At 42.2% G+C, this 24,065-nt stretch overlaps 1 protein-coding gene across 1 annotated transcript in view; it reads left to right on the forward strand.

Moving 5' to 3' along the window:
• LOC143280545 (E3 ubiquitin-protein ligase Rnf220-like) overlaps positions 1-8,508 on the forward strand; it is a 78,662-nt gene extending 70,154 nt beyond the window's left edge. The window contains exons 6-12 of the mRNA XM_076585235.1: positions 2,236-2,351; positions 2,613-2,757; positions 3,455-3,545; positions 4,791-4,874; positions 5,370-5,462; positions 6,127-6,241; positions 7,206-8,508. Coding sequence (XP_076441350.1) covers positions 2,236-2,351; positions 2,613-2,757; positions 3,455-3,545; positions 4,791-4,874; positions 5,370-5,462; positions 6,127-6,241; positions 7,206-7,352 — 791 coding nt within the window. The 3' untranslated portion in view covers positions 7,353-8,508. The remainder of the gene's footprint in view (positions 1-2,235; positions 2,352-2,612; positions 2,758-3,454; positions 3,546-4,790; positions 4,875-5,369; positions 5,463-6,126; positions 6,242-7,205) is intronic.
• The last annotated feature ends 15,557 nt before the right edge of the window (positions 8,509-24,065 follow it).

Consider the following 24,065-nt stretch of genomic DNA (forward strand, 5'->3'; position numbering starts at 1 on the left):
TTCTCTGAAAAAAAATAGACAAGAAGAATAGAAAAAAGAACTTGACACGTAAGCTTGACATTTTGTTGTACTGGTATTACGAGGCGATGCGAAGTTAGAGAGGAAATTTGGGTTGTTCGTGCGTAATCGAATGAAATTACCAGTGGAACTTGTTTGCTTTAACGACTTTTCGGCGTATGTGAACGTAATTTCTATAATTAGACTTAATCACAAGCTCGTAGCTTGTTAAGTGCATTAAGCTTTTGATTAGCGGTTTTACACTTGCTTATTCCCTTTTATTCACAACAGAATCTTTTTCCCACAGATGTGTCCAAAGTAAACATTGATTGCGGGTTACAAATAGGTGTACATGAATAAATAAAAATCTGAACAAACAACATCACGAGAATAGCAACAATTAAGATCAAAATGTCAACAGCACCTACAATAAATAAACAAATAAATAAATAAATAAATATATATATATATTGAGATATATTAAAACATTTCTTTTAATAACCTTCTTCTCATTAATTTATTGTCAATCCACCCACAAGGTGATTAAAGATAAAATCAGCGACATGAACAGATATTGTACTGGCTCAGCAGCAGCAACAACGAAACTATGATAAAAAAACAACAACCCAAAAAACAACAACAACAGAAGCATGATCAACAGGAAGAACGACAGTATCAGCAATGATATATTTACAACAATGATGGAAAAAAAAGTATAACAGAATGTCTTGAAGACCTAGAATTAAAAAAACAATAATAACAACAAAAACAAACAAAAAAACAAAAACAAGAACAAAAAAAAACAAAAAAACCCAAACACAGCAACCAAAAAACAACAGCAACAATCCTGTGGGGGACGTTTCGTGTGTTACACACTTCCTCGGTCGATAGCCGCAAGGAATGGAAGACATACGCTTGGAGCTGACTGATCCTATCACGAGCGCTGTGGTCAACCAGGACAACAGGACAGTGGGAAGTTAGGATCTTTTATCGCCTGCCCTCCATTGTCAGTACTTTTTTTTTTTTTACCACACAAAGTTCCCACCCAGATCTGTTCTCAGCGACTCTTCAATCAACTTCTCCACAATATACAAAAGTTCTCAACTGTTGGGTCCAAGAAGATAAAAGAAAGCATGGAACGTTCATCGGTCGAGGTTTTGTGTGCGTTATTTATTTATTTATTTATTTATTTTTGGAAGGGGTGTGATGGCGGGAGTGGTGGCTGTTACTGTGTTTTAGCCAACCATTTAAACCTTTTAAAGAATTATTTTTTCTTAACCTTTTAAAGAATTATTTTTTCTCAACTGGAAGTCTAGCAGTCATCCTGGCGAAACCTTACAATTGACAACAGTTGTGTGTCACACTTGTGTAACACTTGCCATGAGCTACCTGTTTCACTTTTTAAAACAATATTTATTTATTTATTTATTTATTTATTTATTTATTTATTTTTATCATTCCGAGTCCCACATACACAGCCACACCTGGGTTGATTTCTCGCGGTCCCAGCTTCGCCAGTCCACAGTGAACCATAGATGTTAGGTCGCCAGGAGGCCACACACTACTGAGAGGAGACCCTGCACTACAGCCGAGTCACTTGAGTGGTGTTCAATAGTGTCTGTTCCGATATAGCGCACTAAGGCGACACCACCTACTTAGCCCCCAACTGACGACAATAGTAGACCAGTTGCTTAGCCAGGCCGAGCACCTGTTTTGCTTTGTCAAACGTCTGCACTCAATTCTTTCAAGCCTGGCCTTGAAACATACTTCTCCCCGAACTGGCCCCTCCCCTCCCTTTGGTCAACAGTTTTTGTTTTCTGTTGAAGAGGATTAAGAAAAAAAAAGTTTTGTTCTTTCGGCCCCCTGGGTCAGAGTCGTGCATGCGTACATGTGGATGACTGGTGTGGGAGTGTTTTAGTTTGTTGTTGTTGTTGTTGTCTGTTGCTGTTGTTGTTGTTGTCGTCGTCGTCGTCGTCGTCATCACCATCATCACCATCATTACCATCATTATTATTATTATTATTACATTGTTGTTATCATCATCATCATCATCTTTATTAGTCTTATTATTATTATCATCATCGTTATTGTTTTTATCATTATTAAACCTTTATATCATCATCATCGCCATCATTAATATCATTATTATTATTGTTATCATTGTTAATGTTGTTGTTGTTGTTCTTCTTCTTCTTCTTCTTCTTACCATCATCATCATTTTGTGTGTTTTTGTTTCAGCACGCAGTCGCAACAGAAAACGTCGGTCGGATGAAACAGTGTGTCCGATCTGCAACGCTCGTCTGTCCGGTACTCCTGAGGAGCTAAACGGGCATGTGGAACTCTGCCTGAAAAAGGTGACACAGAGAGAGAGAGACACACAGAGAGTCCACTATAAGATTCTCGTTGTCTAGCTTTAGTTTAAGGGGGAAAAACTGCTTAAGTTTGATGGGGATCGCAAGAAATGTGTGCACTTGTAAACAGTCATGAATGCCGAGAGAGAGAGAGAGAGAGAGAGAGAGATCACATACATAAATATACACACGATTCCCTCCAGTCAAAATCTCTTATTGGAAAATCTCTTACACCGAAGTGCCGTGCGCTCTGTGTTCCTGCAGCATCAACAGCGACACTGTGAGGGGGAGGAGGAGGCGGTGGACGTGGAGGGGGATGGAGTGGGGGAGCATCACTACGAGGAGTACCCGTGGGCAGGTGCCCCCAGCCGCATCAGAACCACCGCCCTCCTGCCAGGGGGTCTGGCGGGTATGTTGCTGGAGTACAGTACAGTACTGGGTTTGAATCTCTCTCTCTCTCTCTCTCTCTCTCTCTCTCTCTCTCTCTCTCTCTCTTTTCCGGGATTTAATGTCTTTTTACTTTGAGTTATAGTAGATGTGTCATGTGTGTGAGTGTTTGTGTGTGGGAGGTAGGGGTGGGGATGGTGGTTAAAGGGGGGATAAACAGAGAAAGGATAAATCAACAATCCGCAAAATATCTGTGTAAATAGCTGTTAGCAGCATGAACAACAGCAAAGATTAGAGATGAGATATCTGTAAGCTGCATTATAGAAACACTCCTATTGGACTATGTAACAGGGATTAAGAAATTCCAAACAGCAGTAAATGATCTGGACATTATTTCTTTATGTTTTGTTCTGAAAAAAAAACAACTACTAAACTTTACACGACGTTGGAAATAAACTGACAATATTTGAGCATTGAAATAAGCTATGGTTTCTGTCTGTCTCTTGCTGTGACAATACTTTGACACCGAAAATAAGCTATGGTTTCTGTCTGTCTGTCTCTTGCTCTCCTTTTCTCTTCTCATCTGCCTGCCTCTATCATTTATCTTCCGTCCATCGGTTCCCCCGTCTTCCCCTACGAAGGCCTCCCACAGTGGACTACTGTGGGTTATTGATGTCAGTATAATCTATGATCATGTTTTCTCCTTTCCGTGTGATCAGGTGCAAGGTTCCAGGCCGCTAAAAGGTCATCAGAAGATGAAGATCTCAACGTGGATGGAGACGATTCAGAGGATCTGTATGGAAGACCTCAGTATCCTTTCCATTTGTTGAATATATTTGTTTGTTCTCCCGATTGTTGTATTATTGTTCTCATTGATCAGGATTTGTTTACACATATTTGAAGAAATATTTTTTGTGATGCCTTTCATGGAACTAGCCTTTTTTTTGTTTTTAATAACATTGGGTTGATAACCATTTTTTTCTTTTTTCTTTAACATACACATATAGGCTCTGCAACTTACTGTGCTGCACATACACAGACACACATATGTGTGCACACTCACCACACAAATGCACACATTCTATTTGTAAAGTTTGTTCATCAGTTTATATATCCATAGTGCTCTCACCCGCATGCACTTCACATTTGGTTTGCCAGAGTATGGTCCATTGCGTTTACAATTAAGATCAGAATCCAGGCAATCAATGCACACCATTTCCACTTCTCAGTAGAGACACATTCAAAGGGGGATTACTGTGAAGTGTAGAGTATAGAAAACATTTTGATTGATCTTTCTTTTGTGGCATCAGAGGTTTTGAAATGGATGGTTGTTGGAAAGTTGGTAATTTTCATTTAGTTGAAGATGAGTGTGTGTGTGTGTGTGTGTGTGTGTGTGTGTGTGTGTGTGTGATTTGATGACTATTTTTCGCACTAAGCAGTTGACATTTCACAGATTACTATTGTTATTATCTACTTTTAATTCAGAGTTTTAATGCATGTCCTTTGTTCTTATCATCTACTTGTAATTCAGCGTTTAGATACATGTCACACCCATTCAGATCTTGGGTAATCCAATTAAACATTTCTTATTCATTCAGATATTGGAAAAAGAAACAATTTTACATCACACATTCGTTCATATCTTTGGTAAATGAGTTAAACATACCACATACATTCAGTAAACCATTTACCAGTGAGTATATGGTGATTTCGCATGTTATTTGGGTTTCTCTTTAGTTTTGAAAAAAATGCTGACAACGATGACGGTAACATTGACGATGTCAACAGTTCCTCTCTGTGTTTGCACATTTCTTCTGTCTTTGCTGCTGTTTGCACATGTCGGATGATCAGTGTGGGGACAGGCTCGGCGCTTCCTTTTTTGAGGGGGTGCCTGGGTTTGTTCCATGTACCTGTTGTTTACCTGTGTGCTAGCTGAATCGGTAGCGTAAGCAGCACTGACTTGAAGTTGTGTACCTTGTGAATGGAGAGAGTTACCACTCTTTACTATTTGTTAACCATTTCATTGTTTGTTGTGTTGCCTTAACGGGGGGGAAGATACACAGAGAGTGATCTGGTTCCCCTGGCTTCGGACGATGCTGAGGGCAGAGAGCGTCTGATTCTGAGAGGCGCTGTACTTGGGTGAGTACTGCTGAAATCTTTCAGAGTCTGCATTTTTGGTGTAAGCGTGTCACAAACATGTGCAAATTGTAATCAAAAGAAATGAAGAACAAAAACAAAAACAAAAAAAAATCAAACAACGGTTGCCAGTTTGAAAAGTTTGTTTGATTTTGATTCAACATCTTCTTTCCATTCAGTCCATTGCTGACATTGATTGTTTTTTTGGAGTGTGTGTGTGTGTGTGTGTGTGTGTGTGTGTGTTCAGATAATATCTGGGTGTCCATTCTTTTTTGAGAAATTTTAGTACAACTTGAAATACTTTATAACAATAGATAATGAAAAAAAAAATTGTATAGCACATCAACAGCCCATGTGAGGTATTCCCCATAATGTGCATTCCATATAACAGTCTGTGTCTTAGGATTGTTTATTTTCACCCAAGATTTTTTGCAGAGAAAGGGTGTACATAGAGATCTGTGTGAAGAGAAAAGTGACATGGAATGGATTTGCTTGCAGGGAGATTGTGAAGAGGCGTGTCGAGTCTTCAGCCCCAGGGGAGCCATCTACTTCCTGTGCAGAGAGTGACGCCCCCTTGGACCTCTGTCAGAGGTAACTTGATGAGAGAGATGAGACAGGGAGGGAGAGAACGTGTGTGTGTGTGTGTGTGTGTGTGTGTGTGTGTGTGTGTGTGTTCAATTTTATGTCTTGATATCAGTGTGTATGAATCTCTCTCCCCTACCCTCACCCACCACCACCCTCACGCCTCCTTCCATGATCTCTCTCTCTCTCTCTCTCTCTCTCTCATGAAATGATCAGTTCTGTAAGGTAGTGTCCATAGTAAAATGAATTTTGTTTTGTTTTGTGTGTCTTTGCTTTCATTTTGATTAATTTGGAGTTTTTTGCATACTTATTTCACTTTCCAAGTGGGTGAAAGGTTTGAATTAATATTTTGAAGTGAGTGGATGAGAGTGAGTGTGTGTGTGTGTGTGTGTGTGTGTGTGTGTGTTTGTCTCTGTGTGTCTCAGTGTGTCTGTGTGTGTGCGTGCGTGCGCGCATGCGTGCGTGCGTACGTGCGTGCGTGTGTGTGTGTGTGAGAGAGATGGTGGATGGGTGTGGGTGTGTGTGCATGCATGTGCGCCTGTGAGCATGCATGTGCGCATACATGCATGTGTAGGTGCGCGCATACGTGAGAGAGCAGACGAGACAGGGAAAAGGAGAAGGAGACTTTCGTTGCGTCAGTTGCTACAGACGGCGTCTTGGTGTTGTGTTGCAGTGGGGAGTCAGTGGGAAGTGCTGCCCACAACACAGTGGCGGCCGCCTTGACTGCCAGAATGGAAGAGCTGGGTGACAACAGTGACGACGACAAACAAAAGTGCTTGATATGTATGGTGAGAACTCGGTTATCTACTTGTCTACCCAATTGGTTTTGTTTTTGGGTTCGTTTTTCGTGTTCCCTTTTGACCTCGTTTATGTGTGGTGGTGATTTATTTTCCCAGATCCTTGAAGACCTCTTTACCAGCTAGGGTTTGCTTCAGAAGGTGGAAATAACCAGAAGTCGCTCAGAGCTAAGTCGGGACTGGTTGAGAGAGAACTCTGATGGGTTGCCTTTGTGGATAGATCACAGTGATAGCGGCTGTATGGGCACTTGCATTGTTATGCAGAAGGAACGTTTTGCTTGTGCCTAAATTTACACGCTGCTCATGAATGGACTGCACGACTTTGGAAAAAAACAACAACATTTTCTGAATATTAACATAAAGAACAGAATTTTCAGGCAAACTTTGAACATCTAAAGAGCCTTGGTGGGGGTGGGGTGAAGAAGGTGGAGAAAGGTCTTTTTATTTACTCTTTTTTTCCCCCCTTTCCTTCTCCTTCTGTGATCATGGGCTGACACTCCCATGTGTCATACACGTAAAACGTTACATGTCTGTCTGAGTGTGTATGTGTGAGTTGCCTGAAATCAGATCGAATGACACAGGAAATGAACAATGAGCGTCCAGTCTGGCAGCCGTCAGTCAGTTCCACCCAAGGTAGACAGCCTGTTGTGCAAATGACTCACGTGTTTTGTAAAGCGCTTAGAGCTTGGTCTCTGACCGAGTATAGGCGCTTTTTAAGTATCCATGGCAAGGAGGGGGGGATTTTGTTTAATGTCCCCGTCACACATATCGGTGATTGTAGGCAATTTGTTAGAGTATTAATGTATACATCTGAGTATTAGAAGAGGAGGGGAAGGGGGATGAATGGTGAGTTGGGGGAAACCAGGTGAAATTTGAAACAAAACGTATCAATGCAATCACAGAAAATATCCATGTCAAGCAATCAATCAGTGTGCTGTGTTTGTCGTGACTGCAGAAAGCCTACGAGAAGCCCCTGGTGTCGGTGCAGTGCTGGCACGTGCTGTGCGAGAAGTGCTGGTGCCGCACACTGGGCGCCAAGAAGCTGTGTCCTCAGTGCAATGCCATCACCTCCCCGTCCCACCTCCGCCGCATCTATCTTTGATCCGCCACCTACCTACCTACCTACCTACCTACCTACCTACCTGCCTGCCGCTTGTCTTCACATGGGGTGTCATGGAGGAGATGGTGCTGACGTTCACCTGTCGGATGTACGAGGAAAAGAAAAAAGAAAAGAGAAAAAAGGAGAGAGAGAGAGAGAGTGAGAGAAAAAAAAAGAAGGAAAACAGGAAGAAGGATGAATGATTGAATGAATGAAGAATATTTTTTCTGTGACTTGCCCAGAATTGTGTATACGTTCTAATGATGAATGAATGAAACATATTTTACTGTGACTTGCCAAGAACTGTGTACATGTTTTGATAATGAGTGAATGAAATGAAACATATTTTACTGTGACTTGCCAAGAATTGTGTACTCCATTTTGATAATGAATGAATGAATGAAACATATTTTTTTGTGACTTGCCGAGATTTGTGTACTACATTTTGATAATGCATTTTAGCGAGTTGAAGTGTGAAGGGTTACTACATTTTGATAATGCATTTTAGCGAGTTGAAGTGTGAAGGGTTAGTATTACAAAGAATTCTAAAAAAAAACAAAACAACAACAACAACAACAACAAAAAACGAACAAACAACAACACAAAAAAATGATACAGTCTGATAAACAAATCTGAAAAAAAATGAATGGTATTACAGGGTGGGGGGGGGGGGGAGGTTTGGAAACAGAAAGTTGTTTCCCCCTGTACTGTACAACACCACGTGTGAATCCCAGCAGCCATGCACTGCATCTTTCTCTGACTGGTAAAGAACTACTGTGTCAGTTTCGAGCTTCTGTCAAGCTTCAGTGATGTTCTTGGGTGGTGCCGATGATGAATTCTGAAACTTTTGTACAAAGAAAGTTGTTAAAAAGATTTGATATGTTTGTTTTTTTTATTGTTGGCATTATGATTTTTTTTCCCCAGTGCCCCCTTATATCTCTTTTTTGATTGGTGAAGATGATATACAAGGATAAAATAACAGCATTTTGACAAAAAGACTGGATAGTAAATGTTTATGAGTGGTATTAAATAGGTGCACAAAGTCAGTGATTTCAGATATATGTTCATGTTGGAAACAAGTCAAATGGCGATAGAAAAAATGCAAAAAGCATTAGGATTACTGAAGATAAAACAGAGTGTGTGTGTGTGCTGTAGCTGGCTGGCTAAAATGCTTGTTCATTTTGAAAATACATGCATAACAATGAGAGAAAAAAAAGCAAAAACACCCCCCCACACCTCCCCCCCCCAAAACAAAACAAAACAAAAAAAACCCACAAAAAACACACAAAAAAAACAACCAAAAAAACTAGGCAAAACAAAAATGAAATGAAACCAAAGACCACAAATTCCATTTACAAAAACAACAACAAAAAACAAACAAAAAAATAACCCCCAAAACCTTAAACCTTTATTCTTAATACCAATGAACACTGTGATAAATAAATAAATACATAAATGAAAAAAAAAAGCTTTTCATTATAAGATTACTTGGTGATTATAATTATTGTCTGCAATCAAATGTCTGCATTCTTCAACCTTTTCAACACAAGCTGATCTAACTGAGCTGACAAGAGGAAGAGTTGCAAAAGTGAACATTGTGTGCGCATGCCGTAGTCTCTTTCCCCAGACCAAAGACTTGTCAGTTTAGAACTTCAAACAGGGTCATTGTGAGGAAGGAAAATATACAGCTGAAAGTGGTAACTGTTTCTACATTTGGGATCAGGGGTGGGTTGCGAGGGCCAACTTTGCAGCGCTAAGTTTGCTTATCGTTAAGAATGTTCCCACCTCATACACTTAGGAACATTCTTAACCCTAAGCAACCTTAAAGATGCAAAGATCGCCCCATGCAACACCCACTCTGGAAACAGGGTGGAAGTTTTTTAGTTATCCTTAAAAAACAAAAAAAAAACATAGTGTAAAGCAAACGATACAGGCAAAAGCTCTTCTGACCTCCCTTCTGTTAAGATTTTCCCTCACCCCCCTTGTGCTTTATCTTTCCCTTGTATTCAATATACAAACAACCCAAAAGAAGTAAGACCATCTTAGATGTGTGTGTGTGTATGTGTGCGTGTGCGTGTGTGTGTGCGTGTATGTATGCCACTGTGCACAAGAGAATAATATATACACTTGTTTCCTGCATCAAAACTGTTAGAACGTGCATGTTTTATAAGTATGGTGTCATGTGTGTGTGGACTTGTGAATGTCATTTGAATTTGCATGCATGTCTAAAAAAAATATTAAGTGGCCTGAATAATTAAACATTGTGCTTCATGTATCTCTGAATTAAAACAGAAATAATTCATGGATTGTAGTTTAAGAAGAAAACAAACCAAACTGCTCTGACTGTTATGAGAATCTGTTTCATAGAAATAATCCAATGAATCAGTTCCTTCGGTTGTTTGATATTTCATTATATTTAAAGTCCAACAGTAACTGATGAAAAAAGATTATTTACATATAAAAGAAACAGGGTCGAATGAATAATCAACACTTTTTTCAGTTAGTAAAATTACGTACGTGTGTGTTTGCAACTGATCAAGGTTTTCTCTGAATCTCTTGTGAGCCACGAAGGCTTTATACTTAATTATTTTAACAACAGTTCATCAGCCTGGTTCTTATCATGTATTAGGTAGAAATAACAACGCAATGCAAATCATTGGTTTGTTATGTTCATATCAGTTAAAGAAAAGGTTGAAAAGTTTATGATTTTTGTTGTTTTGGGGACAAAATGTGGAAACGTTCGTCTGTATTGTATCAGATAGTAAGTACATATTGATATATTGTTCATGTCTGATTGAATTGATCATTGCCTGCTCCATGCGTATCATTGAAGTGTTCAGGGTTTAAAAATCAACATTAAACTATTGAGTGTGTAAAAATAAATGCTTATGTTTATGAGTCAAAAGACTGAACTTTTTATGTTTTGTTTTGTTACTCATATCCACAGACTGACAGGACACTGGATTTTTCTGATTGTTGAAACAGTTTGAAACATTCATCTGATGATGATAATACACACATGGTTGGAGTGTGTGTGTGTGTGTGTGTGTGTGTGTGTGTGTGTGCATACATGCGCATTGTGTGTGTGTGTGTGTGTTGTGTTTAGTTTAACGTCTTTTCTCTGTTTATTGATATTAGACGAAAAACAAACAAACAAACAAAACAACAACAAAAAATGTGTGCACGGGAGATGAGGCATGGGGTACATGAGAGAAAAGATAAGAAAAGGTGGTAGGATGAATGCAGTGGTAGTGGAAAACGAAGAGCTACTAAGGACTCTGTATGTGTGTGTGTGTGTGTGTGTACACATCCAAACACATACATGTGTCTTTCCATATCAGTGTGTGTGTGTGTGTGTGTGTGTACATCCAAACACATGCATGTGTCTTTCCATATCAGTGTACTGTTTGAGCGTGCATGTCTACCCACATGAGCTGTGTGTATATTCTTGTGTATTCATCCTAGCACAACAAACAGCTTCATACAATGAGTCATTGAACTCCAGAGGCAAAGATGCATCAAACTGTTGAGTTTTGTTGACATCCAATAATCAAATGAACTGACTGAAGGAGACTGTTTCTCAGATTTATTGGCAAGATCGGGTAAGAAATATTTATTAATGGATTCCACATATATAGCCAAACTGACCACAGTTGCTTCTAACTGTTACACATGCATTATAAATTTAGGCAGGGTTATCATGTGTATTATCATTATTATTGTTGTTGTTGTTATCATTACCACCATTATAGTCATTATTATCATTATATGATTACTGTCATTATTATCATCATTATGATTGCAGATGTAAGATGGCTGGATGAACAGTTGTTCGATTTGTTCATACTGTTTAATCTTATTCCATGATTTTTTTTATTTTCTGTTTTGTACAAAACATAATTGTAAATAGCAACAATGCTTTCAAGCAAATGTGAATAAAGATAACGTTCAATCATTGTATGATGAAGTTTGAGTGATCTCAACAGCCTCCCACCCCCTCTCCCCTCCCTGCACGCAGGAAAAAATACAAAAAAAAAAAGAGAAAAGGGTGGCGCTGTAGTGTAGCGATGCGCTCTCCCTGGGGAGAGCAGCCCGAATTTCACACAGAGAAATCTGTTGTGATAAAAAGAAATACAAATACAAATAATTCACCATGAACATTCATCCTTTCATTCATTCAAGTTCATTCATTCATTCACTCACTCATTCATTCATTTGCACTTTGTTCTGGACACATCTTTTCTTTTACCCCTACCTTCTTTCTCCCACTTCTCCCCATCCCTCTGTCTGTGTGTCTGTCTCTTTTCCCCTCTGTCTGTCTGTCTGACTCTCGCTCGACGGCAAGGGGGGTGTTGTCCGACTAAGGGCATGAAATGGGAAAGAACTGTGGGTAAAGAGAAATGTTGGTCAAAGGGAAACAACCGTGCAAGCCAGTTGCCGACATGGAGCTGTACAGACGAATACTTCCCCTTTAACCAGAATTTCAAACTTTATTATCATTATTGTTACCGTTGTTCTTCTTCTTCTTATCATTGTGATATATTTTTCATTTATCTATTTTTTTCTTAATTTTTTTCTTTTTGTTTGATTTTTTTTTTAACGACGCAGCTTCCTTGACAGGACCAGCAGTGTGTGTGTGTGTGTGTGTGTGTGTGAGTGTGTGTTTGTGTGTGTGTGACAAAAATAGGTCACAACATTTAATACAGCCGGGTAATATCGCATCCATTATGCACGAAAAACAAAACAAAAAACAAACAAACAAATTCAATAACAAATAACAACAAATAAACAAACTAAAGAACCCAATTGAAATAGGTCCCATAATTTAGGATTCTAAAATAGGAATTAATGCTACATGATGGTCTTGAATACAGTGTGTGTATGCAGTTTGTGCGAGTTAAAAAAAACAAAACAAACAAGAGAGGCAAGGCCTTCAAGAACCACTTGTGATAAAATAAGTCCCCTAGCATTGATTACAGAGTAATTTCCCTTTTTTACTATCTGCACCAAAACGTTTGCAAAATAAATAAAACTTCCATGCTTAGCAAAAGAAGTTCCTGTTTGAACAAAAAATGATAATAATGACTCCTCTTGTTGTTGTGTCAGAATAAGAGGTCAAAGTGCCAAGTTTAGAGAATACAAAAAATATAAATATAACAGTAAATGCAGTTTGCATATAATTAGGCTCTTTTTTATTTTTTGTGCCCATCCCAGAGGTGCAATATTGTTTTTAAAAAGATGATTGGAAAGAACTGCATTTTTCCTACTTCTTATGCCAAATTTGGTGTCAACTGACAAAGTATTTGCAGAGAAAATGTCAATGTTAAAGTTTACCACGGACACACAAACACACACGACACACACAGACACACACACAGAGAGAGACAACCGAACACCGGGTTAAAACATAGACTCACTTTGTTTACACAAGTGAGTCAAAAAACAACAACAACAAAAAAACAAAACAAAAAAAACCTGCACCTCTGGATCGACAAGGGAACAAAAACATTTTTGTGTTCATGCACCGATTTAAACATGTACGTATGACGCGACAAGTCTGGCAACCCCCGCCCTCTCCTACACACTGCACACGTGAAACACGAAATAGAAGTGCTCTCCGTGGAAACTCAAGCGAGGCAGGAAAGGTTGAACAGTCTATCAGTTGCCCCGGCAGGGCACAGCACAAGGCTGACGCCGTGGAGAGGTCTGTTTTGAAACACTGAAAATACCTGCAGCACTTGAGAGGGGGTGGGGGAAAAACAAACGAGCTTGACAAATGATTCCCTTCCTGCGAACAGAATAAACGGGAATTAACTCTCATCATTCCGTTAGTAAGGAAATCCATACGAAACTAGCCGAAATTGAACCCGGGTCTGGGGATGTGCACAGATTTTGTGTTGTGTTGAAAATGTGTTGCGTTGTATTTTTATCGTCGACAGTTAACCAACGTGTCAGCAACGATTGATCAGCAAACTGACCTTGGACATTCTTGGAACAAGATTGAGAATACGAAGAAAGTGTCAGCTCTATGTTCCCCGAAAGTCCGGCTATGTTCCATCCATATTAGGTCTATGTTAGCGCACAGGGCTTCAAGAATAATGCGCTATAGCAAGATGTCTCAATAAATAGATAAACTGTTCCACCAAATTTTCTTTCAGTCAGGCCAAAGTTCCCCCAGGTGGATATTCCCTCAGGACAACGAGGAATAAAATACCAACATCCAAGAACTGTGAACTCTCAGTGAACAAACGATCATCTGCCTGAACTGAACTCAGAACAAAGATGAATACAGATGTCGTGATCGCTCTGATGGCAAATGCATGGTCGGAAAATATTGTGATGTGCAGACAATGGCGAGACGAGATTAATCTTACGTACAGACATGATATCGGATGCAGCATGTGTGCATTTTACCGCGAAGAACGATGACACAGGTAAACCGAGGTAGACTGGCACATTATCATGTACATCTCTTCTTTCAAATAACTATTGGATTGACAACGGTGTGAGACATGACCAGGCTGGATTCCGTTCATCCGTCGTCATGTGTGACTTCTGGTGAAAGCAAGAAGGGTCAGCTGGCTGGACTCTGCATGGTTACCAGAACCGTTCAGGTAAGGTCAGTGTCATACTGAATTTTTTTTTTTTTAAATTATGTACAAGTGTATGTATGTTTTGTATGTATGTGTACGTATGTATGTACGTTTTGTGTTGGTGTCAGTGTTGACAATGACTGATGTGAATAGTTCTAACCCCGAAGTAACAATTGTGTGTGTGTGTGTGTGAATGCGTACGTAGTGTCTATATCACCGTGTAATCTGGTAATGGAATTAGCGGCCACTCAGCAGCATTAGGTATGGTAGCAGTAACAGATTTACTGTTGTCACCGACTAGAAGCTGAACAAAACACGGTACGCTTTATCAGCAGCAGCGACTGTAGCAGTGGCAGCAGTAGTAAATGGAATAATACGTAGTTTTAGCAGGAGCAGTAGATGTAGCAGCAACAGTAGCAGTTGTTGTAGCAGGACGTAGTAGTAGTTTATAAGCAACAGCCAGTGGTAAAAACCAGCAACGGTGACAGAAAATAGCAGCAGTTGTACCAGGACTAACTGCAACACTAGACACATTTGCGTCTTGCTCAGCAGCTGGACAGTAACACAGCAATGAACATCAGCAACAGCACACTATAATGATCACAGTGTGTGTGTGTCACTCATTGGAGCACTAGCAAATAAAACTAATGTTTAATTGAACTCATAGTAGTAGAAGCTTTTATTGTCTCTTTCTTCTTCTTCTTCTTCGTCTCCTTCTTCTCGGCTTCATTATTATTATTATTATTATTATATCATCATTAGTAGTAGTAGTAGTTATTGTCGTGGTAGTTGTTGTGGTCATCATCTTCATTGTTATTATTATTAGTAGTATTAGTATTATTTGTTGTTGTTGTTGTATTCATTATTATTATTATCATTACTATTATTATTGTTAGTAGTAGTAGTAGTAGTAGTAGTAGTAGTAGTGAGTGTGTGCATTTCGCATTTGGCAGCTCACGGTATCTATGGGAAGTAACTGTGGAACGATTCATTATCATGGTCTTGAAGTTTTCTCCCTTCTCACCTCTCTATCTCCCTGCCTCTCTCTGTCTGTCTCTCTGTCTTTGTCTCTGTCTCTCTCCCCCTCTCTCTCTGTGTATCTCATTTTCATGGCACAACAGACACACACCGCGCGCGCGCACACACACACACACACACACACACACACACACACACACACATACGCCTCCCCTCACAACACACACACATATACACAGACACAGATACACACACACACACATACACACACACACACACAGTGACACACACACACAAGTGACACACACACACACGCACGCGCGCGCGCCGGCACACACACACACACACACACACACACACACACACACACACACACACACACACACACGACGGCGACGACGGACGATGGCGACTGACGATGATGATGAAGCAGATGCTCCCATCATTTCCCCTGGCCGCACACCGGGACAGCGTGTAGAGAGGGGTTGATGAAGGCTGTTCTGATGACTTGGCACCGGTGTATAATCCTACTCATAGCCACGATTATTCCACAAGTGCCAAATAATTGAACAGCCAGTTCCAGTCTTCTGCCGGGTCGGGTCCACGGTGCACCAGTCAGACACTGACGTGGTGGATTTGCGCCAGATGAGAAAAGCGCTTTCAGCTTGCTTGCGTGGGTGGGGGTTTGGGGGGTGGGGGGGTGCGGCCGGGAACTCTTTGGATCATGGTATATGTGGAAAAAAAACGATCGTAACATCCACAATAGGATTTCCTCCAGTTGAGGCTCTGCGACTGAGAACTTGACTTATTTCCCTTCCGGCCCATGATTTAACTCACTCAGTACGGCCAGTCCTCTCTGCTCCTCTACACAGACCCCTCGGATGTCCTGTGGGTGTCTGAACGACCCAACCTTTAGTTTCCTTCGTCAGAATTGTGGTATTCTTTGTCAACATTCACCTCTTCAGTATAAGAGCCTTCCGCTTGCAATATTTTGATGATGGTAATTGGGGTGAAACGCTGTTAACGTCGATTCTTTCGCCGTTCGTATGGAGAGAGTTAATTCTCTCCGCTCCGGCTCCTCCCCCACACTAACGCTGACTCCGCAATGCCCTCTTCATTGATTAAAAAAACAACAACGTAAAATTCCTGTTATACCCGTCTTCATCATCATCATCATCATCATCACCATCATCATCACCATCATCATCATCATCATCATCATCATTATCATCTTTAACAGTAACCCCCCCCCCTCCCCCCGCAGTTTTATTTGTTTCGCTATCGAGGGTTGTTTTTTTTTTCACAGAGTTTTGCCAGGGACATCCCTTTTGTTGCCGTGGGTTGTTTTACGTGCGCTAAGTGCATGCTGCACGCGGGGCCTCGGTTTATCGTCTCATCTGAATGACAAAATTAGACCGGGGTACTAACGTTGCTTAAAACTGCCGGGGTACGATCCTGTTGTTGCTTTGAGTTCATTTACGTGTGCTAAAAAAAAAAAAAAAAAAAAAAAAAAAAAGCCCACGTTGCATAAGGTTTATCGTCTCACTCGAATGACTAGCACCCAGACCACCACCACCACTCAGGGTCCAGCGGAGGGAGGAGTGAAAATCCAGGTCTGTGTGTGGCGGGACTCGACCTCGTGCCCGGACACCAGCTTCCTGGTCAAGCACGTCATATCACTGGGCCACCGCTCCACCCTGAAATGAAACAGGACGCATTAAGACGAGATGAAGGAATATCAACAAAAAAAATAAAAAAAAAAAAAAATGAAAAGGGAGAAAAGGAGAAAGGTCGGCATGGGGGAGGGGGGGAGGGGGGGGGGGGAGGGGAACAGCGGTCGTGCAGCAACGAATCAAAATAATAATAATAATAATAATAATGGTATTTATATAGTGCTGGATCTTGTGCAGAGACAAATCAAAGCGCTTTCGCACCAGTCATTCACACGCATGCATAACTCTAAAACTGTAGAAACTGAAGACAAGGAAGAGGCAGGCAAGGGAGGCTATTTTGGGAAGAGGTGGGTTTTAAGGCCAGACTTGAAAGAGCTGAGTGTGGAGACTTGACGAAGCGAAAAAGGAAGTTCATTCCAATCGCAAGGTCCAGAAACAGAGAAAGAACGGCGGCCAACAGAGTATATTGCGCATGATTTTGCGTCATGCAGCTTCATTTGCTGTATGTGAAACTATTGTTAAAAAAAAAAAAAAAAAAAAAAAAGAAGAAGAAGAAGAAAGGAAAAAAAAAGAAAGAAAGAACGAAAGAAAGAGATTTCGTACTTGAAGAATGTAATATGAAACGACAGCTCTGCCATTCCGTTGAAAGTCGCTTTAAGACATTGTGTCATTCTGGGTTTTGACTTCAGTTAATCTGTGGGGCATGTTTTCTTTCTCGGGAGTTATTCGGATGAGAATTTATGGGGTGGTTTTTTTTTTTTTTTTTTTTTTTTTTTTGCACCTGTGTTGATTCCGAACCCCACTTCTACCAGCCTCCCCCAGGCCCTATATCCCCGCCCTCACTCTCTCCTCTTACACACACAGACACAGACACACACAGACACCCCCCCCCACACACACACACACACGTCTCATATCACTTACAGTGAAAAGACGTTAAACTAAAGAACGAACACACACACAACATACATACACACACACGCGCGCGCGCGCGCGCTCAAACTTGGCATTCACGCATACGGACAGACATACACACATACAAAAAAAAAAGAAAAAAAAGCAAACGAACACATACGTATACGGATGCACACACGCACGCACGTACACACACACACACACACACACACACACACAAGCAAACATACACACACACGCGCGCGCACGTACGTACACACACACACACACACACACACACACACACACACACGAACACACACACATACACACACGCGTTCACACACACACACACACACACACACACACACACACACACACACACACACACACACACACACACACACACACACACAGGCACGCACGCACACTCGCACACATACGTTCACATACGCACACATACACACAAACAGACACACACATACACACACACATACACACACACGCACACACGTTCACACATGCACACACAAACACAACACACACACACACACACACACACACACACACACACACAGGGCAGGATGTAAAAAAGCTGTATAGGCTTATTCTTTTACCCTCAATACAGATAATTTTGACTTGACTTGACACACACACACAAGCACACACACACACACACACACACACACACACACACACACACACACACACATACAAACACACACACACACACACACACACACACACACACACGTACACACATACACACACGCGCGTGCGCGCGCTCTCTCTCTCTCTCTCTCTCCTCTCTCCAGCCATTACCCTCTTTCTTTCTCCTCACTACTCCCCCTCCACCCCTCCCCCTCCCTCCCACCCCCACACCCCCAAAAAAAGCAGCCTCCTGCCCCTCATCCACCCCACATCCATCCCCATCACACCTTCCCCCTTTCTGATCGCGAGTCACGGCTTTGGAAAAAAAAAAAAAGAAAAAAAAAGAAGGTTAAATCGCTTTTTTCTCGATTGCTGCCATAAATCATGAAATTGAATGAAAGCCACGTGTCAGCTTCTGCATTAATTATTCATCTACATATGACAGGGGGGGAGACAGAGAGAGACAGAGAGATAGAGAGACAGAGAGAGACACAGACGGACAGAGACAGAGAGACGGAGACGGAGACAATGAAAAAAAAAAAAGAGAGAAACAGAGACAGAGAGAGTAACATACAAAAGGAAGGAAGGGGAAAGAGAGAGACAGAGAGAGAGAGAGAGAGAGAGAGAGAGTGTGTGTGTGTGTGTGTGTGTGTGAAAAGAGTGGGAGGGAGAGAGGGGTGAAAGATCGAGAGAGAGAGAGGAGAGAGAGAGTGAGTGAGTGAGAGAGTGAGGGAGAGAGAGAGAGAGAGAGAGGGAGAGAGAGAGTCCATTATTAGATTAGTTGCCTGGTTTTAGTTTAAGGGGAAAGAAAACAGCGTGAGTTTGATAGCGATGGCAAGAAATGTGTGTACATGTAGTAAACAATCATGTTTGCCTGTTCGGGGCGATCGAGAGAGTGAGGTTTGCTTGCATGTGTGTGTGTGTGTGTCCGTGCGTGCGTGCGTGTGTGTGTGTGTGTGCGTGCGTGCGTGCGTGTACAGGCAGGCACCCGTAGCGGGCGCGTTTGGTGTGGCCCTACCTGGCAGTGTGCACGGTGTGTGATGTGTGATTGGACCGGGTGGATGATGGTTGATAGGACGTGGGTCTCTGGGGTGTGCTTGGGTTCCCGTCTCTCCGTCCTTACTGCCTGAGGGGAGATGGATAGGCTGTAATATACAGAATTAAGAATATATATATATATATATATATATATATAGCTATTATCTTCATATATAAAACTATGTATATCTATCTATCTATCTATATATATATATCTGTGTGTGTGTGTGTGTGTGTGTGTGTGTGTGTGTGTTTATCGCAGTGTTAACGTTTTGACGTAATGCCAGCCCAAGTAGAGAGCTTATCATTTAATCATGGCTGGTGGTTTTTGTTGCTGTGTTGCTGTTGCTTGATTGAACACTTGAGATCAAACTCCCCCCCCCCCCCCCCCAACCAATACCCCCCCTCCCCCCGCGCCCCCTCTCAACCCCCCCCCCTACCCCCACCCCCGAAGAAATGAAAAGAGAAAACCAACAATAAGAATAACCTGTAACATTGTACAGCTTGTCCTCACCGATCAGTTGTCCGCAGTTTATTGCGTTTTGACGCATTTTGAATTGGGTGTATTATTATTACTGTTATTATCATCATTAACATTATTATTAATACTTTTATTTTTATCATCATCATCATCTTTAACATTATCAACATTATTAACATTGTTGTTGTTTTTGTTGTTGTTGTGGTAGTGGTGGTTTGTCATGTATTCTTAACCCTTTCACCGCCAAGCTCGCATTTGTGCACAGGCGTGGTTGAGGACCCGTGTCACTGAAAGGTGACCATTCATTGGTCTGTTATCCATGAACCTACTGCTCTTAATGTTCGGTGGTAGGATAGGCCATATTTTCTATACATCGCAGGGGGAACCCCCAGCTATTCTCAGCCACTATCTTTTCTGTGTTTACAACACAAGGAAATTTTGTACTCTAAATTGACTGGTGGCGAAAGGGTTAAACGATCAAACTAATAGGTGGAAACTTCCTCGTGTCAATACAAGAACCTGTGGTGAACGTTCTTTCTTCTTTGCTGCTCCTCACATCCGGAACAACCCTCCTCATCGTATCCGTGCATCTGATTCTATGTCTGCTTTTCGCTCATCACTAAAAACTCATCTTTTTTAAAACCTATCTATAAGCACTCTCAGCTTCCTTGTTCTCCAACACCACCCATGTCAGCTCACTTTGGATGTATGTAGAGTAGGAAGGGGGATAGTGTGTGTGTGGAGGGGGTGGGGGGCAGGTGGGTTTTTTTTTTAGAAAGAGTGGTCATGAATGTTTTATGTAACTTGTAATATTTTTCTTTCATGTAAAGCGCCCTGAGCTTTTAGAAAGAAAGGGCGCTATATAAATGTACATTATTATTATTATTAGGCCTGATAATACAATGCAGTCGATCTCTGTACCTCTTTCCCTCTCTCATAGTCTGTCTCCAGAACCACCAGCACTCACTGTGATGAAGGGAGGGGGGGGGGGGGGGGTAGGGGGAGGGACGCTGCAGAGGGGGGAGTGAAGGGGGCATGGTGCAACGTCCCTCTCTTGTCATTAGGACCCAAGGGTTGCGTGCCCTTAGTGGCCACTAGGGGTCGCTGCATGGCCTCCAGTCACGTGGTTTAGGATGCTGTACATGTAACGGGCCGCTGTTGGGTGGTGGGGGGGGATTGTTTGAAGTTTCTCTTCAATTAAAAGCCGACTAATACCTTTGGGGTGAGTTGTGATGGGTGCATTGGGGCTGAATTCATTGTGAGTACGTGGGCTAGGCTTTGCCACGAGGGACTGTTTTTTTTGTGTTTGTTTCTTTTTTCTCTTTTTTCTCTTTCCTCTCCTGTTTCTAGTGTTGTGTGTTGGAAGTGGGAAGCTATTCTTCACGCTTACTTAATTAACATGGTGTTGGGAGGGGCATGATGGTTTGGTTGGTTATTTATTTATTTTTTGTTTTGTTTTGTTTTTCCTTTTCACCCTGTGTGAAAGGAGTGGTTTCTCTCTCACTCTGTGTGTGTGTGTGTGTTGTCGACACGTCTTGTTGCACAAGCTCAATGCTTGTAGCTAATCAGGGTGAATGATAGGAAGTACACCCAGCACGCATTTTACATCTTTGTTTAGCGCCTCAGCTGGGAGTGAGAATAGTTCGCTCTTCGGCTGCGCGGGCAGCGTTTGAATATGTATATATAGTTTTCTGGCGTGCTGCCTTTCTCTCTCTCTCCCCCCCCCCCATCCTCTCTCCCGCCTCCGTCCCCCTCTCTCTCTCTCTGTTCCACACAAACACACTTATTTAATACGAAATGTTCTCTACGCCTCCCTCCCACCCCCCAATCTGTCTCTCCACCTTCCTCCTTCCTCTCTCTCTCTCTCCATCTCTCTCCCTCTCTTTCACACAAACACACTTATTTTACGTATTTTCGTTATACCTGTCTCTCTTCCCCTACTCCAATCTGTCTGTCCACCTCCCTCCTCCTCCTCCTCTCTCTCTCCATCCTCTCTCTCTCTCTCCATCTCTCTCCCTCTCTTTCACACAAACACACTTATTTTACGTATTTTCGTTATACCTGTCTCTCTTCCCCTACTCCAATCTGTCTGTCCACCTCCCTCCTCCTCCTCCTCTCTCTCTCCATCCTCTCTCTCTCTCTCCATCTCTCTCCCTCTCTTTCACACAAACACACTTATTTTACGTATTTCCGTTATACCTGTTTCTCTCCCCCTACTTCAATCTGTCTGTCCACCTCCCTCCTCCTCCTCTCTCTCTCTCTCCATCTCTCTCCATCCCCTCTCTCTCTCTCCATCTCTGATTACACACCAATTTGCCCATCTATCTTTTGTCTTTTTCTTCTTCTTTCTGTCCCTCTCTCCCTTTCTCTCTCTCTCTCTCTCTCTCTCTCTCTCTCTCTCTCTCTCTGTCTTACTCTGTCCTTTCTCTCTTTTCTACCCTTTGTTTGCTTTACATATATTGGCGCTGTTCTTTACACGGAAGCCCCCCCCCACCCCCCCTTACCCCTGTTGTCACGGGCAGAAAGGCCTAAACAATAAACCATTCAGACTTCAGACTTCTCTCTCCATCTCTCTCCCTCTCTTTCACACAAACACACTTATTCTACGTATTTCCGTTATACCTGTTTCTCTCCCCCTACCCCAATCTGTCTGTCCACCTCTCTCCTCCTCCTCCTCTCTCTCTCTATCTCTCCATCCTCTCTCTCTCTCTCTCTCTCTCTCTCTCTATCTCTCTCCCTCTCTTTCACACAAACACACTTATTTTACGAATGTTCTCTACACCTCCCTCTCCCACCCCCCAATCTGTCTCTCCACCTCCCTCCCTCCTCTCTCTCTCTCTCTCTCCATCTCTCTCCCTCTTTTTCAAACAAACACACTTATTTTACGTATTCCCGTTATACCTGTCTCTCCCCCCACCCAAATCTGTCTGTCCACCTCCCTCCTCCTCCTGCTCTCTCTCTCTCTCCATCCTCTCTCTCTCTCTCTCTCCCTCTCTTTCACACAAACACACTTATTTTACGTATTCCCATTATACCTGTCTCTCCCCCCCCACCCCAATCTGTCTGTCCACCTCTCTCTCTCTCTCTCTCTCTCTCCATTTCTTTCAAACAAACACACTTATTTTACGTATTCCCGCTATACCTCCCTCACCCCCACCCCAATCTGTCTGTCCACCTCTCTCTCTCTCTCTCTCTCTCCATTTCTTTCAAACAAACACACTTATTTTACGTATTCCCGCTATACCTCCCTCACCCCCCGCCCAATCTGTTTGGCTCATAGTCTAGGCACCGCTTCCCTTTTCCTACACTTTTTTTGATATCGTCCATCTCTCTGTCTCTGCCCCTCTCTGCTCGCCCTGTTTAGCTCTGCCAAAGTTGTGGAACTGTAATAATTGTGATGGGCTATAATAGGCTGTGTGCCTCTCTTCTGCCTGCCTACCGTCTCTGTCCTGCCTGTGTCTGTCTGTCTGTCTGTCTGTCCTGGGCATCACACACACACACACACACACACACACACACACATATATATATATATATCTCTCTCTCTCTCTTTTTCTCTACCCTACCCACGTCATAATCGTCCCATGAGCAAAAGCAGTGCAGGAGAGGAGGGGTGGGGGGGGGGGGGGGGGAGGGGGTGGAGGGGTTGGGATGGAAAGAGGGTTGCTACTACAACACCCCATCATTAAGGAGCCCGGAGAGAGTTGCGTGCCGCTTTTGTGGCCGCCAGGGGCCGCTAGCGTTCCTGTCACGTGATGAAGATGATGAACCCTGGGACGCTTGAAGGGCTGTTTGAAGTCTCTCTTCAATTAAAGCCTCCCCAGTCCGTTACCGTGAGAGTTGATGCCGCTGGGTCGGGGGGGAGGGGGGGGGTGAGGTGGTGGTGGTGGTGTGTTTGTGGGGTGGGGGGGGGGGTTGGGGGGTCACTGAAGTGACAAGAGTATTTCTGCGTTTGGGTTGGTTTTGTATTCGTTTTTTTTTGTGTGTGTGTGTTTTTTGTTGTTGTTGTTTTTATGGGTGGGGGGGTGGGGTGGTGGTGGTGATGGTGGTTATTTGTTTGTTTGATAATACATTCATTTGTTTTTTGTGTAACTTTATCAATGGCCATTTTTTGGGGGAAAAAAAATTGATGTTACCATTTGTTAAATACGTTTTTTGTTTATCTATTTATTCATTACTAGAAAAATAGCACACACACACACACACACACACACACACACACACACACACACACACACACATATATATATATATATATATATATATATATATAGAGAGAGAGAGAGAGAGAGAGAGAGAGAGAGAGAGAGAGAGAGAGAATCTTCTCTCATGAATCTGGCCATTTATCATCTTCTTTTAGTAGGCCTATACATTTTGTGTGTCTTTGTCCTTGATGGATGATAGGTCC

The sequence above is a fragment of the Babylonia areolata genome, chromosome 3, assembly GCF_041734735.1.
Source record: "Babylonia areolata isolate BAREFJ2019XMU chromosome 3, ASM4173473v1, whole genome shotgun sequence".
NCBI lineage: Eukaryota > Metazoa > Mollusca > Gastropoda > Neogastropoda > Buccinidae > Babylonia > Babylonia areolata.